This window comes from Sciurus vulgaris, assembly GCF_902686455.1.
Source record: "Sciurus vulgaris genome assembly, chromosome: 15".
Classification (NCBI taxonomy): Eukaryota; Metazoa; Chordata; class Mammalia; order Rodentia; family Sciuridae; genus Sciurus; species Sciurus vulgaris.
In genome coordinates this window covers 85,701,744-85,720,182 of record NC_136476.1, presented here as the reverse complement: position 1 = coordinate 85,720,182, position 18,439 = coordinate 85,701,744, and the positions used below count along the sequence as shown (strand labels likewise).

General features: G+C 60.9%; 1 protein-coding gene across 2 annotated transcripts in view; it reads right to left on the bottom strand.

Moving 5' to 3' along the window:
- LAMC3 (laminin subunit gamma 3) overlaps nucleotides 1-18,439 on the bottom strand; it is a 50,489-nt gene that overhangs the window by 18,487 nt on the left and 13,563 nt on the right. For both annotated transcript variants that reach the window (XM_079111686.1, XM_079111687.1), the window contains exons 5-14: nucleotides 16,849-17,037; nucleotides 16,660-16,777; nucleotides 15,203-15,301; nucleotides 12,821-12,957; nucleotides 10,869-10,979; nucleotides 9,006-9,198; nucleotides 8,761-8,879; nucleotides 5,455-5,679; nucleotides 3,281-3,469; nucleotides 461-706 (exon numbers count right to left, since the gene is read on the bottom strand). In XM_079111686.1, the coding sequence (XP_078967812.1) occupies nucleotides 461-706; nucleotides 3,281-3,469; nucleotides 5,455-5,679; nucleotides 8,761-8,879; nucleotides 9,006-9,198; nucleotides 10,869-10,979; nucleotides 12,821-12,957; nucleotides 15,203-15,301; nucleotides 16,660-16,777; nucleotides 16,849-17,037 (1,626 nt within the window). The remainder of the gene's footprint in view (nucleotides 1-460; nucleotides 707-3,280; nucleotides 3,470-5,454; nucleotides 5,680-8,760; nucleotides 8,880-9,005; nucleotides 9,199-10,868; nucleotides 10,980-12,820; nucleotides 12,958-15,202; nucleotides 15,302-16,659; nucleotides 16,778-16,848; nucleotides 17,038-18,439) is intronic.

The following is an 18,439-nucleotide window of genomic DNA, read 5'->3' as shown; positions in this document are numbered from 1 at the left end:
TCGGTGGGGCCGTGCAGGAGAGGGCACAGGGGCAGGTCCGTTCAGGGCAAATGCCCAGCTTCTCCCCTGCAGGACCTCAGGGAACCTCCTGCAGGTGGATGCACACCATGGCCTCCAGGAGGGACAGGGCTGCACGTCCACTAGGGGCGGGAGGCTGCAGGAGGAAGGGGAGCCCCTGCCTGCTGACCCCCTGTCCAGCCTCCTGTGCTCACTGCAGCCGAGAGAAGAGCACTCGATTCTCTAAAGGGGGAGACCGCTGTGGCCAAGGCTGAAAGGGACGGGGTGGGGGGACCCACGCACTCCAGAGACAGAGATGGGGAGGAACCTGCCTGAGGCGGCACAGCCTGGCCAAGGGCCCGCTGGCTCTGGGGACCGGGGATCCCTCAGGCACCAACCTGGGTCCTGAGCAGGGCAGGAGACGTGGCCCTGGGCCCACCTGCGGAGCGGGGTGGACACTCACGTGCGCAGCTGCCGGCGGGCCGCAGGGCCAGGGCGCTGCCGTAGAAGCCCTCCTGACAGCGCTCGCAGTGGTGCCCGGCAGTGCCAGGCAGGCAGCGCAGGCAGCGGCCAGACAGGGGGTCACAGTTGCCCACGGCGTTGGGGTCCACGTTCCCGCTGCACTGGCACTGGCGGCAGGGCTGGGGGGCTCCAAAGAGCCCCAGCGGGTCCCCGAAGAAGCCATCGTCGCAGCTCTCGCAGCGCCGCCCTGCGTGCAGAGGGGGCCGGTGTGAGGAGCTGGGGCCGCCTGCGCCAGGAAGGAGGTGAGGGCCCACAGAGCCGGCGCTCCTCAGGCCTCCTGTGGGCGGGCTGAGCGGGGCCAGCTGCCAGGAGCTGCCCACTGGCTGTGTGGTCTTGGGAAAACCTCTGTGCCTCTCTGAACTCGGGCTCCTCATCTGTGAAGTGGGGACAAGTATGGCGGCTACCTCACTGGACGGCCAGGAGGGCTCCGTGAGGCTATTCCCCAGCACGTGGCAAGTGCCAGCATCGTACTGTCACCATTCTCCATCGGCAGCTCCAGCATTGTCCTCGTGGTCACCGACATGTCCCTGCCTCCTGCCTGCTCTCCCTCTGCCTTTTCTGGGTCCCTTCCTGCCATGGCTTCTGAACTTCCTGAGTGTGCCTCTGCACTCCCGCCTGCCGCCGGGGGGACCTGGGGCCACCGTGAACCTCACGGGGATGGTGCATGAGGACCTCTGAGGCCGGTGGCCTGGGGGATCCCCTCTGGACACAGCGGAGCCAGGAAAGGATGCTGCGCTGTGCCTTGGGTGGCATCGGCCACCTCCGTCACACCAGGCCCTGCCGAGATCCACATGCAGCAGACGTTGGGTCCCGGGGTGGGTGGTGAGCGAAGGGGCACGTGAGGTGCTTGCCATCCTCTCTTCACGCTGCCTCCCTGCCTGGTGGACGTGGCCAGTCCCACCACGTGTGCCCTTGAACAGCTGCTGACGTGGTGAAAGATAGCAGTGGGCTCTGTGTGTCCCCATGACCCCACGGTCCTCTTGAAATCAAACTCCTGATACTCGGCGTCCTCGGAGAGGGGAAGAGGGACACCAAGGACGAAGAGACCAGAGGAAGGAGCTGAAGAGCCTTTAGGGTAGAGGCCAGCGCGGCCTGGGGACTGAAACAGGATCCAAGTCGGGTGGGGGGCTTGAAGTAGATGGTGGCGAGCACAGACCCCGCCACGCGCTTGGGATGGTGAGGACAGCTCTGCAGGCCCTGCGGGGCCACAAGGGGACAGGAGGCCGGAAGTGTGGTCCTGAGGCAGGTGGGGCCTGAGGCAGGTGGGGCCTGAGGCAGGTGGGGCCTGAGGCAGGTGGGGCCTGAGGCAGGTGGGGCCTGGACTTGACCGCAGCCAATCTCCACCCAGCTGTCCAGGTGAGCTATCTGTGTGCTGGCGTCCTCCAAGGCCCCCGACGCTGTGCAAAGGCTGGGGGTCCACACAGGCGGCCCTCGCGGGCGGCTCCCTCCACCTCCTCGCTGGGTCCGCGTCCTCCTCGGAGTCTGCCCAAGCTTCCCTGATTGCCCACTCGCGTGGGTGAGAGCCACAGTCAGGGCAGGCTGAAGACGGGGGGCAGGGTGATGGCTGGTGGGGTGCAGGCCCCTCAGCTCTTGGGTTCCCACTCTGGGCCACTCACTGTCCTGCCAGCTCCCGGGGACCGGGGAGCTGCTCTCAGAGGGTCCAGGGAAGCAGACTGTGGGACAGAACTGTTCAAGGTGGCCATGTGGGCCAAAGGCAAGGCCGGGTGTCCTGCAGCCTTGAGGACATTAGGCCACCCAACACCAGCCGGACACGGAGGGACGGCCCGAGGGACTCCACCTAAGTGAGGTCGACTCAGGGCCGGCAAGGAGGGGCTGCGGCGGGGCCGGAGCCAGAGGCGCTGGACACTGGCCCCACGGGCACAGGGCTACCGCCTGGGTGATGAGGTTCTGGAGGTGGATGGTGGCGATGACAGCGCCCACCGCGCCCGAGGACACGCGTAAGTGGTGATCAAGGCAGCACTGTCCAGGCTGCACGCTTCACCACGACAAGGTTGGTACGTGACACGCCGCATCGGTAGGTGACACCCCGCATGAGTACGTGACACCCCGCGTCGGTACGTGACACCCCACGTCGGTAGGTGACACCCCGCGTCGGTACGTGACACCCTGCGTCAGTAGGTGACACCCCACGTCGGTAGGTGACACCCCGCGTCGGTACGTGACACCCTGCGTCAGTAGGTGATACCCCACGACAGTACGTGACACCCCGTGTCGGTAGGTGGCACCCTGCGTCGGTAGGCGACACGCCGAGGCCATTCGATGCACATTTCAACTGGGTGGATGGAGGCACTGAGTATCTGAAATCCTACTGAAACAAGATCAGATGACCAGGAGAGCCCAGTCCTGCAGAGGAAGGAGGACCGCCCACCAGGGAGAGCCCTGGCGTGGGGCGAGGAGGGCCCCGCTTCACACGTGACCCCAGGGCAGTTTTTAAAAGCTGGAGGTTTGAAAGTTCAAGCTGGGGTTTTCCTGCTTCACTGTGTATTACATGCTAGGGAAACAGATGCCCGGGCTCCATCTCAAGACAGTGAACCCGGCCCAGGGGCTGGGACTGGACGTGGACACTTTCGAAAGTCACGTAGACGTATTCAAGGCCAGGTCTCCCTGAAGCCTGAGGCCTTGACTGGAACTGGGTGTCCCCAGAGGTCACTCCTGCCACCCCTGAGCTGGGCTTTCTCCAAACTGCCACATCCCACACCCAGGACCCCAGAGCCCAGCGCCCCGGGGCACGGTCACTTACCTCTCTGGTGTGGGGGACAGTGGGTACACACCACCTCCCCGTTCTCCGGGATGATGGTGCAGGGCGACTGTCCAGGGCAGGGACAGGGCTGGCAGTCCTCAGCATGGCCTGCAAAGGCGTTGCCATAGAAACCGGGCAAGCAGCGCTCACAGAACGGGCCCTCGGTGTGGTGACCACACAGGCAGATCCCTGAGGGTCAAGACAAGAGCCTGCTCTCCACCATCTGGGGCCAGGACAACCCTGAAACCACGCACACTCCAGCGGGAGAGGTCACAGAGCCCGTCCCAGCTGGAACTGGGGTGGGGACCCTCCAAGGCAGAGGCAGCAGGGCCCAGAGATGAGTCCAGGCCCACAGCAGGACCAGCCTGGGCTCAGGACCACCACGAACTGCCCATGTGACCCAGCAGTCCTCTAGACCCCATGCCTCAGTGTCCTGGCCTGCAACACGGGAATGACAAAGGCACTGGCCTCGAGGTCTCCCGTGGGGATTGTGGAAGCCAGGCATTCAAAGTGGCCCGCTCCCGGCACACGTACGATTTGTTGTCACCATTACGTGTGGTCCAGACCTTCCTCCGAACCAAGAGGCAGCTGAGTCAGCACAGACTCTCCCTTCCCTTCCTCTGCACCAAGGGACCAGGCTTGGTGTGACTTTGCAGAGCACCTTGGGGTCTGTGGGCACCCGGAGGCTGCCTGGCCTCAGAATGGAGGCCTGTCCTTGCCCTCTGACATCTGCAGATGGGGGGCGGTCTGCTCATCCCCTCTGTAGCCCAGCAGCACGTGTCCACCAGAGCCCGTGGTGCTCAGAAGGGAGGGCCCACCACAAGCACGGAGCAAGAGCCTGGCCAGCCCTGCCAGGAAGTGCCCACGGCCCAGCACCCGCCAGGCCGGAAATGGGGAGGGACGGGAGGTGCCAGCGAGCAGCAGCACAGGGGATTGGCCCCGCCTGGGCCCAGCACCCAGGCTCCTCCCTGCCTGGGCAGTGAAGAGGGAGGCAAAGGGGTTTCCTTCCCCAGAGGACTCTGCTGTTTCAGCCAGGCTACCCCAAGCAGGTATGGGGACAGGGTACATGGCCCCCCCAGGCTCCAACAGTGGCATCTGCCAGGGCACGAGAATGAAGGGTGCCCCGTGTACCCATGGCCGAGATCCCCTGCCCAGTCCCCACTTTCCCACTCCTCTGCAGGTGGGGATGAGCCCGTGGGAGGCGCAGCTCTGCCACCTGCTGGCCATGCGGCTGCTCTGCATGTGGGGACCACACCTGCAGAGATGCTGGCAGGAGCCAGTGCTGCGTGTATAAAAAATGGGGCCGGGGTGAGGAGGAAGCGGGGACCCTGTCTCATTATCCCCAACATCCTAGACGGTTCGGCCTCCTGCTACCCGCCTTCCTAGGTGAGGACCCGAGGCTCATGCCTCATCTCCTCCTTGCCACAACCTGGGCCGGGTGACACTATCGCTGTCCCCACTTCACAGGGAGGGAAGTGACTCTCCCAAGGTCACACGCCCCAGAGGGATGTGGGTGGCAGGCATGAGGCTCTGGGTCAGAGCCTGCTGTCACTTGTGTGGCCAGCATGGGTGCCCTCCTGCTGTCACCTGTCACGTGATGCCTCTGTCCTTCCTATGTCACCCATTGCATGGCAGGGCCCCAAGGTTTTGCCTGGTCCTTCCTGAGAGGAGGGAGCCCACCTATCGGGGCGGGCAATGTGGACAGATGTCTTCACACAGTCCTCGGCTCGGAGCCTGACACGGAGGTGGATCCAGTTGCTGCTTTTTTTTTTTTTTTTTCCTTTTTGGTACCAGTTATTGAACTCAGGGGCACTCGACCACTGAGCCACATCCCCAGACCCTTTTTATATTTTATTTAGAGATGGCGTCTCACTGAGCTCAGGGTCTCACTTTTGCTGAGGCTGGCTTTGAACTCGCAATCCTCCTGCCTTGGCCTCCTGAACCGCTGGGATGACAGGCGTGCGCCCTGCATCATTGTGCCCAGTCCCAGTTGCCACTCTTACTAAAATACAAGATACCCCAGCAACAGCAGAGTGTGGCCCTGTGCCTGTGCCTCCCCATGACTTGGGCAGCCCCTTGGCGCCTGTGCCAGGCTGACCCCGGGCAAGTCAATACTCATCTCATGGGGCCAGGTATAGCCCAGGAGGACTTAGATTGGGGTGCCGGGGACTCACCTGTGTTGGGGTCACAGGTGCCATGCTGGTTACAGGTGCAGGGGACACAGTTGGCATAGGGACCTCCCTGTGGTGTCTCCCTTTTGTATCCTGGAGCGCAGGATTCACAGAACTGGCCTGTGTAGCCCTGGGGACATGAGCAGGTCTCCACCCAGGAGGCTGTGGGGGAGCGTCCCCGTTGGGGCTGGGCCGATGTGAGCCAGACCTCCCTCAGGAGCAGCTGGCCTGCAGAGAGAGAAGGGGGCTGTGAGCACGCTCCCCACAGACCTCCCGCACAGACGGGGCAGCCTGTGGACAGAAGGCAGCCAAGGGTCAGTTACAACTTGTAAAACAACAGTCAAATTAAGGGTGAGGGAAACAGGCAATTACCAGGAGAAGTGGACAGAGCCAAAGACCAGCTCCGAGCAGAGCAGGTGCTTAGCTGGCACAGGGCCTGGGCTTGACCAGCCCTGGGCAGGGAGGGAGGGGTAGAGGTGGCTGACAAGCTGGTGCAAAGAGCCTGTCCTCATGGGTCGTTAAAGATATGCAGATTTAAACAACAAGGAGCATCCCAACCCTTGACTGGGAAACATTTTAAAGACCAACGGAGGTGGAGGAGGGACGCAGGGAGCTCCCAGGCCTGTCAGCTGGAGGCTACCTTTGGGCAAAGCTTAAGGTCTGTTTCCTGAAGTTTTAAGTCTTGCAAGAAGAATGGAGAAGAAAGAACGGAACAAACGGTTCAGTCATTTAATGGAAAGATTGTTTTTAACGGAAGGACTTTGATTAAAAGAAGCTAAGGGACATGGAAATGTCTGAAATTTCTTGGTGAACATTTTGTATTTAAGTGAACAATAATGTACTCATTTTGAAAATAAAGAAATCTGACATTTGAAAAAAAATGCGTAGCTGTATGAATATGATTTAGGAGGCTCTGCTTCTAGCAACTGAGGGACGGAGGGTCCCATCACCAAGATCTTCACTGAAAGCAATTATAAACTCCAGGCGAAACATTTAAACAAGTTGGGTGTGGTGGCACACGCCTGTTATCCCAGTGACTCGGGAGGCTGAGGCAGGAGGAGTACAAGTTCAAAGCCAGCCTCAGCAACTTAGTAAGGACCCAAGCAACTCAGCAAGACCCTGTCTCAAAAAAAAAAAGTCTAAAAAAGGGCTGGAGATGTGGCTCAATGGTTAATTCACCCTGCATCCAATCCTGGTACCGAAAAAAAAAATACATATATATATACACACACACACACACATATATATATATATGTAAATAACATCCGTGAGCACTGGAGAAGGAACAGAGCTAGCAGCAGAGAGGGGCGAGACAAAGATCGTCGTTGGAGGGCAACTGAGGCAGTAGGTGTTGAGATTTAAAACGTGCACTCGCCGGTTCTAACATTCCTATTTCTGGAACTCCATCGTGACCCATGACTGCGCAGACAGAGAGCTTTACGTGGGGTGGCGTGGGGTGGCTCCCTGCTCCCTGCAGCGCTGTGTGTCCTGTGGAGCTGGAAAGCCCTGGAGGGTCTGTCACAGGGGAAGGGAGTGTTACGCCCCCCCCCCCCCCGGGGGTCTACACCAGGGAGCTACAGGACGCAGAGATCAGCCTCCCCCTACCTGTTACAGGGAGGAACCGCCTCTAAGATACACCAGCAGCTGAAAAGAGCAAGTTACAGAATATTGTGCTGTGTGATCAAATTTCTAAATTAAAAAAGACTGAGGTAGGAACGCGCACCGAGGTTCGGACAATAGGCCCTCAGATGTGATCGGTGGGAAGAGGTTGGGGCCTGGGGTGGGAGAGGTGTCAGTACACGCAGCTACATCTCCAGTGCCCCAGCACCTAGTGTGGGGTGGCACACATAAGAGGGTGCACTGGTCACTGGGAATGGCAGAGGAAGTCCTGGGAGCGGTTGGAAAGAGTGGAAGTGAGATTCTCAGACAAAGAGGGAGCAGACCCAGCAGAGGAGACTGGAGAAGGCGGGTGTGTGGGAGCTGCTGGGGCCCGAGGGAGGGGCCCCAGGAGAGCTGGTGTCAGGCTCTCGGGAGCAAAGTGACCCCAGGAAGCAAATCTGAGGGCCACTTGGCTGTCACAACAGGAGGTCAGCGTGCTAGAGGACACCGTCCTGCCCAGAAACTGCCTCCACGGTTTGCAAATGTCCGCAGGGCAGCAACACTCCCTGGTGAGCCCCAAGCCTAGACCCCTGCTCCATCCCCCACGCAGACAGCAGCTGCCTGTCCAGCCACACAGACGCCACGCCTTGGAGGGGCCTCTGTGCCTTGCCTGGTTCAGAACTGTCCCAAGTCCTGTATGAGTGATGGTACCCAGCTCACGGGCTTGAGTCCCCACGCCCACCACCCCATCCCACCTGCAGCCCCCTCGATGGCTCCCCCACTCATGATCTGGCCAACACACCCATTCGGCTATGCTTTCCAAAGGACAAACCTAAAGGACGTCAGGAATCAGGGTCACTCGTATTCCCCTGAAGTCCTGAACTTGGTTTTTGGCTTCACCCACAAAGGATCGGCTACTCTGCCGTGTTCCCTGACAGCAACAGAGCCGAGCCACAGGCTCTGTGCACCTTTTAAAAGAGCCACAGTGATGGAGCTGACCGAGCCTACTGCCCTCCTCTTCATCCTCTGGCACCTGTGACAGTGGCCTGGCTTCAGTGCCCGGCCCCAACCTTGGTCTGTGGGGTGGCTGCCGATCCTGCCCCAGGTTTCTACCCTAGCTCAGCCATCGGGGTCTGCCTGCTCGCTCTGCCCTCGGGTGGACAAGGGCTTCTCAGCTCTTGGCTTCTCCCAAACCCATACTGACTCCGCACAGCAGGGAACCTCGGGCCACTTCCTTATGTCTTCAAGCCTGGCCAGACCCGGGCTCTGACCATTTGAATTCATGCGATTGTTTTTTACATAATTTCCCTTCCTTTGATTTATTCTGCATAATGTTACATGATTTTTCAAATTGTGTGTAGGTGGGGTACTACCATGCTTATCACTAGTGACCGAGGCAAGAGATGGTCCATCCAGGGGACTTAGAAAATCAGACCACAAGTGACCAGCAGGGGCCGAGCTCCCAGGGAAGCTGCAGCCCACACACCTGCCCAACACCTACCTGCCCCTACAGCTGTCCACCTGTAGGCCCCTCGCCTGTCCAATCTCTGCCTGTGCCTCAGCCACCGTTCCTACTGTCTTTATGGGTGATAGGACCATGCAAGTACATGTCCCCGCTGAGCCTCAAAGTCCTTGGGAAAGTGGGAACAGTAACTGCTCAGCCCAGTGCCATGACCAGTATTCTGGGGGCATGCTGCCATCATTACTGACCGGAAGGGCTTGGGCCTCGTCCACTGGCCCGGATACTCAGAGTGGTCAGGTTGGTGAGGACACGCTGGAAATGGAAGGCAGGCAGCGGGGACTCAGCGTCCTCGGAGGTCTCTTGCAAACTGCCAGGGAGAGGGGTCAACGTGGGAGCGTCGTGGGGGTCTGAGGGCAGCCCCCCAGACCACAGGGACTCTCCAGGGTGCTCCTCCTGCCCACCCACATCTCTGAGGACGGAGGGGGACACTCACAGGAACCTGAGCTGTGCCTGCCCCGGCTGCCCAGCGTCCTGGGGACCTGACAGACTGGAGTGCCTCAGAGCCAGGGCCAAGCCCGCCCCTTCCAGCCTCAGCTGCACTGGGGGCACCGCGCCACCACGGGGAACACGGAAGGTCAGCGTGAGGGGCTGTCCGTAGCTGAACCGCTGGTCTCCCAGGAAGCGCTCTGCAGACAAGAGAAGAGGCTCTGAGTCCCACATGCTCAGCTTGAGGCCACAGTCTGCATCGATGTCATCAACAAAGCGTTCCGACAAGACACTCCCTCCCGCAGACAGCAGGGTGACCTGTCCACACCCAGGTGCTGTCACCGGCTGGCACAGAGCTCTGCTGCTGCTCTCCTGATAGTTTTGTCTCTGAAGTTCAACAGGAAAACAGAGTATGAACATGAGCAGAGAAGAGTGAACCAGGGAACCTCCTGCCACCGGCTCAGGTGCCGTGTGAGCCCGTGAACTCAGGATACCCGGGACCCACCTGCGTGGGAGTTCAGTGAGGCTCAACAGGGGCCTGGGCACCCCTCCTACTCGCGGTCTCCAAGTCAGGTGACCACTTATGCCAAGAACCAGGGGAAAGGGGGTGCTCAGAGGGAACAGCGGGCCACTGGCAGCTCCTCTCGGTCCTTCGTCACTCGTGAGCAGCCAAAGAAAGTGACTGAGAGATGAAATAAAAATGCCTGAGGCCGGGTGCTTAGGGGCAGCCTGCAATCCCAGGGGCTCAGGAGGCCGAGGCAGGAGGACTGCAAGTTCAAAGCCAGCCTCAGCAACAGAGTGAGGCCCTAAGCAACTCAGTGAGATCCTGTCTCTAAATAAAATCCAAAATAGGGCTAGGGATATGGCTCTGTGGTTAAGTGCCTCTGGGTTCAATGCCCAATCCAAAAAAGGAAATAAAAATGCTGAGGCGCACGTCTTTCAGGGTTTCCTCGGCTCCACTAAGAAAAATGCACGTTTGTGTATAAGCTGTGAAAAGCAAATTGTGCCATCCAGCAATTCCAATTCCACACGTGCCATGGACTGATGGCAGGGTGGTGGCCCCGAAGGGGCCCACGACCTAGTCCGGAATCTGTGCACGGGGTATCTGACGTGAGGGAATAAGGCTGCAGAGGGAGCTAGGTATCTGACCAGCCGGCCATACAGCAGGGACAGGAAATGGACTGTCCAGCTGGGCTCAAGGTCGTCACAAGGTCCTACAGATGGGAGGGGCGTCAGACGACACAGCTGCTCTGAAGACAGAGGAAGGCCCGCGCCCCCGAGCATGGTGCCTCTAGGAGCTGAGGGCAGGAAGGGGTCTTCCCCTGGAGCCCCCAGAGGGGGAGCAACCCCGGCAGCACCCTGATCCCGGCCCTGGAGACCCACCTCAGCAGACCCCTGCCTTCCAGGGCACCGAGAGGACTGGGGGTACTTCCAGCTGCTGAGCCGGGGGCAGCTTTGAGCACGCCCCCCTCCCCAGCCATGCTGAAACTTAATCCCCACCCTGAGACAGGAGCGGGGTGGAGACTTTCCCCCATGGCCTTCAGAGGTGGGGCCTCAGAGGTGATCCCATTAGATAAGGTCATGGGGTGGGGCCCATGAAAAATCTGGCTGGCTTTCTAAGAAGGAGGACGAGACCAGGAGATGCACACACATGCCACCCCGCTCCTGCCTCACCACACGATGCCCTGGGCTGCCCTGGGCTCTGCCGGCAGGAAGGCCACCTCCAGACCCAGCCCTGACCTTACAGCAGGTCGATGAGCCAAGATAAGCCTATTTTCTTGAGCACTCGCCCAGTCTGTGGGGCTGTGGCATTGGACTACCACCCAGCAGCAGAGGGGAACCAGCCGGGCAGACCCAGGGCTGCAGGTACCTGGTGCTGTGAGCTCCTCCTCGCCTTCTGGGCCCAAGAGGATCCCACCTGGGTTCCATCGTGGGGGGCGCTCTGAGCCTCTCTTGCTCCTGACCCGCCAGCCTCCAGGGCCTAGACAGCAAGCAGGGACACACCCATCAGAGTGAGGCCCGAGGCGTCTCCGGGAGGAGGTCCAGCAGGGGTGCGAATGTGGAGGGGAGCCCAGGAGGAGACAGACACTCAGGACCCTGCTCTGCTGTGGGCAGGGTCAGACCTCAGGGCCTGCCCTGCTTCAGAGGGGTTCTGAGTTCCACGGTCCGGAGTCTCAACGCGGGGGCCTTGGGACAGCAGGGCCACTTCTAACAGTAATGGACTCCAACTTGTCTTCAGAGAACTTCCTCACCATGGTCTCACCAGCCCTGACCCTCCAGACACATGTGTCATGAGCCCCGCTGCACCCAGAGGGGCCACCTGGTGAGGAAGAGACCACGCCAGGCTGGGATCCCAGGCTTTCTGGCCCCAGTGTGGTCTGCCTCCCCTCTAGTGACAGGAGTTAACAGCCAGCACAGAGCGCATGCCCTCCAGGGGTACTCTCCAGGGGCAGCTGGCAACAGGGTGGAAGCCAAACACCAGGAGCACCCAGGGGCGGGAGGGAGGGACGAAGATGGGAAAGGGCGGGGCTCCTCGCTGAGCCGAGTGGGCCCTTGCTGACTGTGACCCTGAGAACGGTACCTGACCTCTCTGAAGCTGGCTCCACACCTGCAAAATGGTGGCACTCCGGGCTAGTGGCAGCTCTCAAAATTGGCCCACACACCTCAAGGAGCCCCCAAGACCTGCCAGGGGTCCGTGAGGTGGAACCATCTTCCTACCGACACTAAGGTGATTCGCATTCTCACTGCGAACCTGTCAGAAGCAGATTGACCTCTTCTAGCACCTGTGTGATCTGTGCTGTCCCTTTGGTCAGCTGGCAGAGGCCAATGTGAGGAGCAGCTGGCTTCCCATGCCAGACAGCAAGAGACTCAAGAAAACAGAACCAGCAGCGCTCTTCTCAGCAAGTGTTTTGGGTTTTAAAAATTATTTTTCACAGAACTTGTTCTTTGTTATAAGGTGATAGGTTTGCATGGGCTGTTTTTAAAATAAATTCATAAAATAAACATTTCTTAAAATCCGTTTTTCCTGCTAATATTCACATAAACAACCCCACACACACAAAAGTGCTCTGGGGTCCTCAAGGGTCCCCAGGAGGAAGGGACCGGAGACCGGGAGGTCTGAGAACTGCCCCAAGCCGCCAGATCCCTGCTCTCTTAGGGCCAGAGGCCAGCCCTCCCGCCTCAGCTGTCTACCCGCGCCTCCCCATCCTGCCTTCTGCACGGCGTCCAGCAGAGGGAGCACCGTCCCTGCATCTGGGGCAGGTGCAGTGTTAAGGGTCTGTCCCAGGGACACGCTCTCCTCTGGGCGATGGCAGGGCAGAGGTGGGGTGCTCCACGGGCCTCGGCTGGCTCCCCAGCTGGCTCTGACTTAACACTCTAACGCAATGCTCTGCCGACGTCCTGCCCCAAAGGTGAGGCCCATACAGAAGGCTGCCCGGGAACCAGCCTTAGGAACCTGACCACCTTTCCCGGGCCTCATCAGCCAGGGACCCTGCCTGCAGGTACACCACAGGTGCTCGACAAACAGGGACAGGAGGCTAAGCTGAATCCTCAGCACTTAGGTACACCAAGGGTGGGGTGAGTGGAAACCCCACAGGGTCAGGAGGGACTACACACCCAGCCTCCCAACGCACCCTCCCTGCCCCTCCACACAAATGCTGGAGGCTGGAAAAAAGGCAGGAACGACAGGGTGCAGGGGCTGCAGGGAGGTGCAGAAGCTGCCTTCTCCCACAGCCCCCTTGGCCGGCAAGGCAAGGAGCCACCCCCACCCCAGCCACCAACAGAGACCAGACCCCCGGGACATGGCGGTGGGGATCTGCTCACCCTGGCGGAAGTCGGAGAGGACGCGGAGCTCCTGGAACCCAGCGGTGGTCCCACACACCTTGGAGTGGCCGTAGCAGAAGCAGCTGCTGCAGCCCACCGGATTGTGTGGCTGCAGGTTGAATGTCCCCGGGCGACATCTGGAAGGGGGGCCAGACATGCCACCAGGGCCCCATGAACGGTCAGACAGGCTCAGGCGAGGACCCCGGCTGGATGAAGGCCAACCCAGAATCCCCGGGAAACTGTTTACCCCAGACAGAGGTACAGGAAGTAAGGCAGCACCCGCCTGCCTCCCCTGCTGCACACAGCTGGCCCTGCCCAGCGCACGTGACCACGCTCAGACGGTGACCTCTGCTATCATCAAGGATGTCCTGGCTGCAGTGGGGTTTGGCCACGACTGTCCTTATTTCTGTTCCAGGGTCCCAACCCGGGACACAGTGCTGGGTTGGGCTGTTTCCCCCGATCTGAGTGCCTCCAGGTCTTCCCTCGGGCTCTGGGTTTGGCTCAGTGGCAGAGCGCCTGCCTGGCATGTGTGAGGCCCTGAGTTCGATTCTCAGAACCGCATATAAATAATTGACTAAAATAAAGGTCCAGCAACATCCCTCGTCCCTTGAGACCTTGACACACAGCTCGGGTGGACTTTCTCGTGATGAGACTGGGGTCATGGGCTTGGGGAAGAAGTACACAGTTAAGTGTAACTCGACCCATCAGTGACATGACCCCTGGGTGGTGAGGTGACCTTCCCTCCCAGGTAGCCCCCAGGTTCCTCTGAACAACTTCCCATTCCAGGCCTCAGCAGCATCGCTAATGCAGCCCCCACTCCCGGGGGCTGAGCTCCACCCCTGGGGATTGAAGACCGTGTGGACATACGTGACGGCCACACAGGAACGAGTGAACATTCTGAGGCTCCAAAAACATTGTTTCTCCTGAAAGCGCCACCCACTGATGTCACCCTCCGTAGGTGGCCTTGCCCGCAGGGATCCTGACTGAAGTTCCTACTCTCCCTGCTCATTTATTGTTTGGAATTCTGCAAGGAGGGCCTGTCCCTTTGTCCCCCTCCGTTTATTTATTCAACCGTCTGTCCCTGCGGCTGTGGGCACTTCTTTTCCTCTCGGGTGAGACTGCAACCATCCGTGTGTTTATTTTGCTGTTCAAACCACGGCAGCCTCAAGAGCTCTTTCAGCTCGGCTCCTGTGTCCTCTTCCCATGGCCCCTCCCGGCTTGGGATTTGGGACCGGTTCGCGGGTTGCTGGGGGTGCAGGTGTGGGGACGGGCCTTCAGCAAGCTAGGCAAGGGCCCTGCCGCCGAGCCCCAGCCCTGCTCTGGTTTCTAGGCACTTCCACCTGCCCCGGCCCCAGAAACAGCCAGTTCTCCACACGGCCCTGGGGAGCGCTGTTCTACGGATTTCTGTGTGGGCCCTAGAGGCTGCCTGAGCCGACCCAGGTGGTCTTCTGACAACCTGGAGGCCCAGCGAGTTCGGGTGAGCAGACATACCAAGCCCTCCCACTTCACAGGTGGTCAACTGAGGCTGAGGAGAGGACCCACCCACAAGGCAGAGCTAACACCCAGGAGGGACCTGGCTCCACTATGCCTCCTGGATTAAGGTGTCTGGGGGCAGGCGAGGGAAGAAGACCCTGCAGAGACAAGACAAAGGGGCTTGGACCAGGGGCCAGCCACATGGTTTCCTTGGGGCAAAGGGCTTCAGGTACCAGGCACGTAGCCAGGAAGAGCAGACAATGTGGGTCCAGGGAGGCAAACCCATCTCTGTCCACACCACTGCTGGGAACCAGTGGCCTTGAAAGTGAAATACACAGGTCATGTGACCTTGGGAAAATCCTTTTGTCTTACTGAGCTTCAGAGGCCTCATCTGCATCACAATAGGATTGCAAGGATGGCAGACTGGCTCAGCTCAGTTGGGAGGGGCTGCTGGGAGCAGGGTCCTGAGAAGGGGCCCAGTTACAGCTGGGCTCATGGGAAAGACTGCTGTGCTCCATTCGTGATGTCTGCTGTGGGTGCAAGATGGGAGGGCTGTGCTAGCACTCAATTAGTGATGTCTGTGGTGGGTAAGGGATAAGAAGGTAGACAGGGTGTTGAGCTACCTGGATGAGATGAGCCCTCCTGTCCCTCCCTCTTTTAAGTTTCTGAGCTTAAAAAAAAGATGTATTTTCTTAGCTTATGAAGTATCCACAGCATTAGATCAAAGTGCAAACAGTGCCACAAAGCCATCGGGTAACTTCCTGGATGACAGGCCCAGGGTGCTCCAGTGGGTGTGGGCTGCCAAATCCGTGAGCACCAAGCTGTGCTCCTCCCCAGACTCCAGACTCGCAGCCTGGTGCCTGCTCAGCAGCCGCACCCACTCCACTCACGGTCGCGCGGCTTACCCACCTGTCACACAGGTCTCCCTCCACGTTCCCTTTGCAGGGGCAGCGCCCACTGCGGGGGTCACAAGTGCCCAGGCTGCCAGCAGCATTGCAGGTGCAGGGTCTGCCGAAGAGCGAGACAAGGGGACACATGACCCACAAGCAGCTCCAGAGTGGGAACCAGCTGTCCCCAGAAATTCCCAAGAGGGCAGGGCTACCCCTAGCTTCATGTGCCCAGGCTGCCAGGAGGTGGCCCCACAGCCAGCACAGCATGGCCTCTGCCGCCCCCACCCCCCATCTGAGCCCTCCACCCGTCGTCCTTGCGCCCCTGCGCCGGGCCCCCCTCCACCCACCAACCTCCCGCCCTGGGGAGCCCGCAGTGCAGTGAAGACAGATGAACGGGCGAATGCTGCACTGGACGGGCCATGGGGTGAGGGGGACGAGAGGGGAGGCAGCACCACAAAAGGGCATCTGGCCCAACCCCGGGGACAGGGACAGTGGGGGAGGAGGAGGGAGGCTTCCCCAGGGAGTGGTCCCTCAGCAAGAATGGAGGGACACAGGAGCAGGGGTTTGAGACACAGGCGGGAGAGGTGGCCCAGGCAGACAGAGGAGGCTCCAGGGTGGAGGAAAGTATGTGTGAGGCCCAGAGGCCAGACCTGGGGCGCGGGCCCTGTCAGTGTCAGGTCTCCTCCTTTGCTTCGTGGTGCTGGGGCGGAGCCAGGGCAAGCTCTACCTGAGCTGTCCCAGCCCTGACAGCCATTCTGTGCCCAGAGGCACTCTGCCAGGGATCCGGGACCCCCATGCCTGCGACCCACGGCCCCTGCCTTTCCAGTACCCAGGACTCTGCTACTGACCAAAGCCAAGTTCACCTAAGAGGGCCTCTGAATTCACAGGAGCCTCGCGCACCTTTTCCGACACGGTGTGTTTTCTCAGTCAACTGATGGTGAACGTGCTGGTCCCTCTGCCGAGGCCCCAAACCGGTAGCCCTGCCTGTCCCTCTGCCCTCCAGGGGCTCTGGAATCTGCCCATCTCCTCCTCCCTCCAGGTGGCCAAACCCTCACACAAGCTTGCCCAGCGTTTCTGCCCCACCAGCTTCTAACAGACCCTCCGGCCTCACGTGGGTCCTCGGCTCCTCCCGGGGCCTCCCTCTCTGCCCACGGGTACCGAGTCTCACCGCACATCTGCCTCTGAGCCTTCGCTGTGCTCTTCCCCTGCGGGGAACACCTGTCCCTCCTGCTCTGTCACCCCCACTCAGGGTCGAAGGAGCCTCTCACGGAAGCCCGCCCTCCGACCCCTGCCGAGCCGCAGGACTTGGAGCCCCCGCACAGAATCACCTGCCTCCTGGGGACTTGGCTCTCTAGTCCTTACCAGGACTGGCAGCCCTGGGGAGGAGGAGCGTGGGGGCAGCAGGTGTCCTGCCCCCGCTTCTGGCCGTCTGCCCGGGGGCCACCCCAGCCACCCACACCCTCCTGCTGTCCTCACCTGCAGCCAGCCTCGCTGAGGGAGTGGAAGCCGGGCAGGCAGCGGTCACACTTCCAGCCGGTCACCGTGGGCTTGCAGAGGCAGGTGCCCGAGGCGTCGCACTGGAGGCGCAGGGAGCCTGGGGAGGGCAGGCAGTGAGGCCGGCGGCCGAGGGAGGGGCCCGCACAGCGCCACTCACCTGCCACTCACCTGCCGGGTGGCAGTCGCAGGGCTGGCAGGGCCGCCGCGCGTCCCAGTGGTAGAAGTTCTCCTCGCAGTGCTCACAGTGTGGCCCCGCAGTGTGGTCACGGCAGCGGTGACAGCGCCCGCCGTGGCCCGTGCTGCGGAAAAGCTCTCGGTCGAACGTGCATTCCTCGGAGCGGCCGCTGCAGTTGCAGGCTGGGGCGGGAGGAGGGGAGCAGGTGTGAGTGGCCCTGGCCCGAGGGAGCACAACGCCAGTCAGCATCCTTGCGCTCAACCAACGGTCAGCTTAAGGAAGGGCAACAGTCCAGGAGGGCATTCAGGCCCAGCTTGATCAAGGACATGGGAACAAAAAAAAAGATCCTCCAGAACAGGACGCTTGCAGGAGCAAGGCGAGCAGCATTAGTGAGCACACCAGACGCTGTCTCCCCGAAAGAGGCCGCAGCTGCTCTGAATCTGAAGGCTAAGTGGGACAGGGTTGGCCCGGAGGAGGAGGAGGGAGTGAGGAGCGTCCCGGGCAGAGCCGAACGCCTGGGCCACAGAAGCAAGCCTTGCTTGGCAGGTCACAAAATGGACAGGGGCGGCGGGGGCCATTTGCAGTGGGTCTGCAATTCAGGGCCAGGGCGCGGAGCAGCTGTGAAGCCAGAGGCTGGCAGGGCCTGTCAAAGAGCCCGGGCAGCAGGCAGAGGAGGGCTGGGGGTGGGGGCTTCAGGCACCGGAGGAAGGTGCCTGAGGAAGCCAAGGCATGGGCTGCACGAAGCTCCACGCTGGGTGGGTGGGAAGGAGCCACGGCTGCCTGGGCTGCAGGTGCAGGGGTCAGTCAGAAAGCCGGGCTTCCAGGCTGGCGGCTGGGAGGAAAGATTGGGAGGGGAAGGGCAGGGCAGGAGAAGCAGCCTGGCCCCTTGTGTCCCCAACAAGGAGACAGCCACAGGCTTGGACGTGAGCCAGCACGAGAACACCGCCCTGGTGGAGGCAGGCCAGGGAGGGCAGGCAGAACCCATTAGGGTCCTGGTGACCCCAGGGTAGCTCCTACAGGCAGCCCACCATCCCAGGAAACAGCTGTCCCCCCCTGCCCCAGCTGTGGCCACCAGTGGCCCAGGCCCAAAAGGACACAGGGGCCCAGAGGCCCAGAGACCCAGATGCCAGGCAGGCTTGGCCAGGACCCAGGGCCCTGGACAGGCAGTCGCGCAGGGAGCCTGAGGCCAAGCTGATGACGGTCAGGGAGAGTATGCAGGGCTTGGGGGGGAGTTGCCACTGGGCAGCGGGCATACCAGCCAGGAGGGTCCACTGGGACCCCAGGATCGCCCACAAGGCCCACATCCCTGCAGGCGACAGTGCCACCCTCCCCGCTGTGGCTCTGAGGTTAGGCAGTCATAGCCACACCACACAGGGTGGGGACATCAAAGGGCTGGGGCCGTGGGAGAGGCGGGGGGCAGCACCCCTGGGGGCGGCCTGGATTTCATTAGCAGCTGGGGTTGGGGCAGTTAAGACAGAGGGATGAGGCGCCTCCTGCCCTCCCAAGGCAGGCGCCTCTCTGGGTGGACTGGCCTGGGGATCTTCCTGCGGGGGGAAGGACTGAGGCTCAAAGGCTGCCCATGCC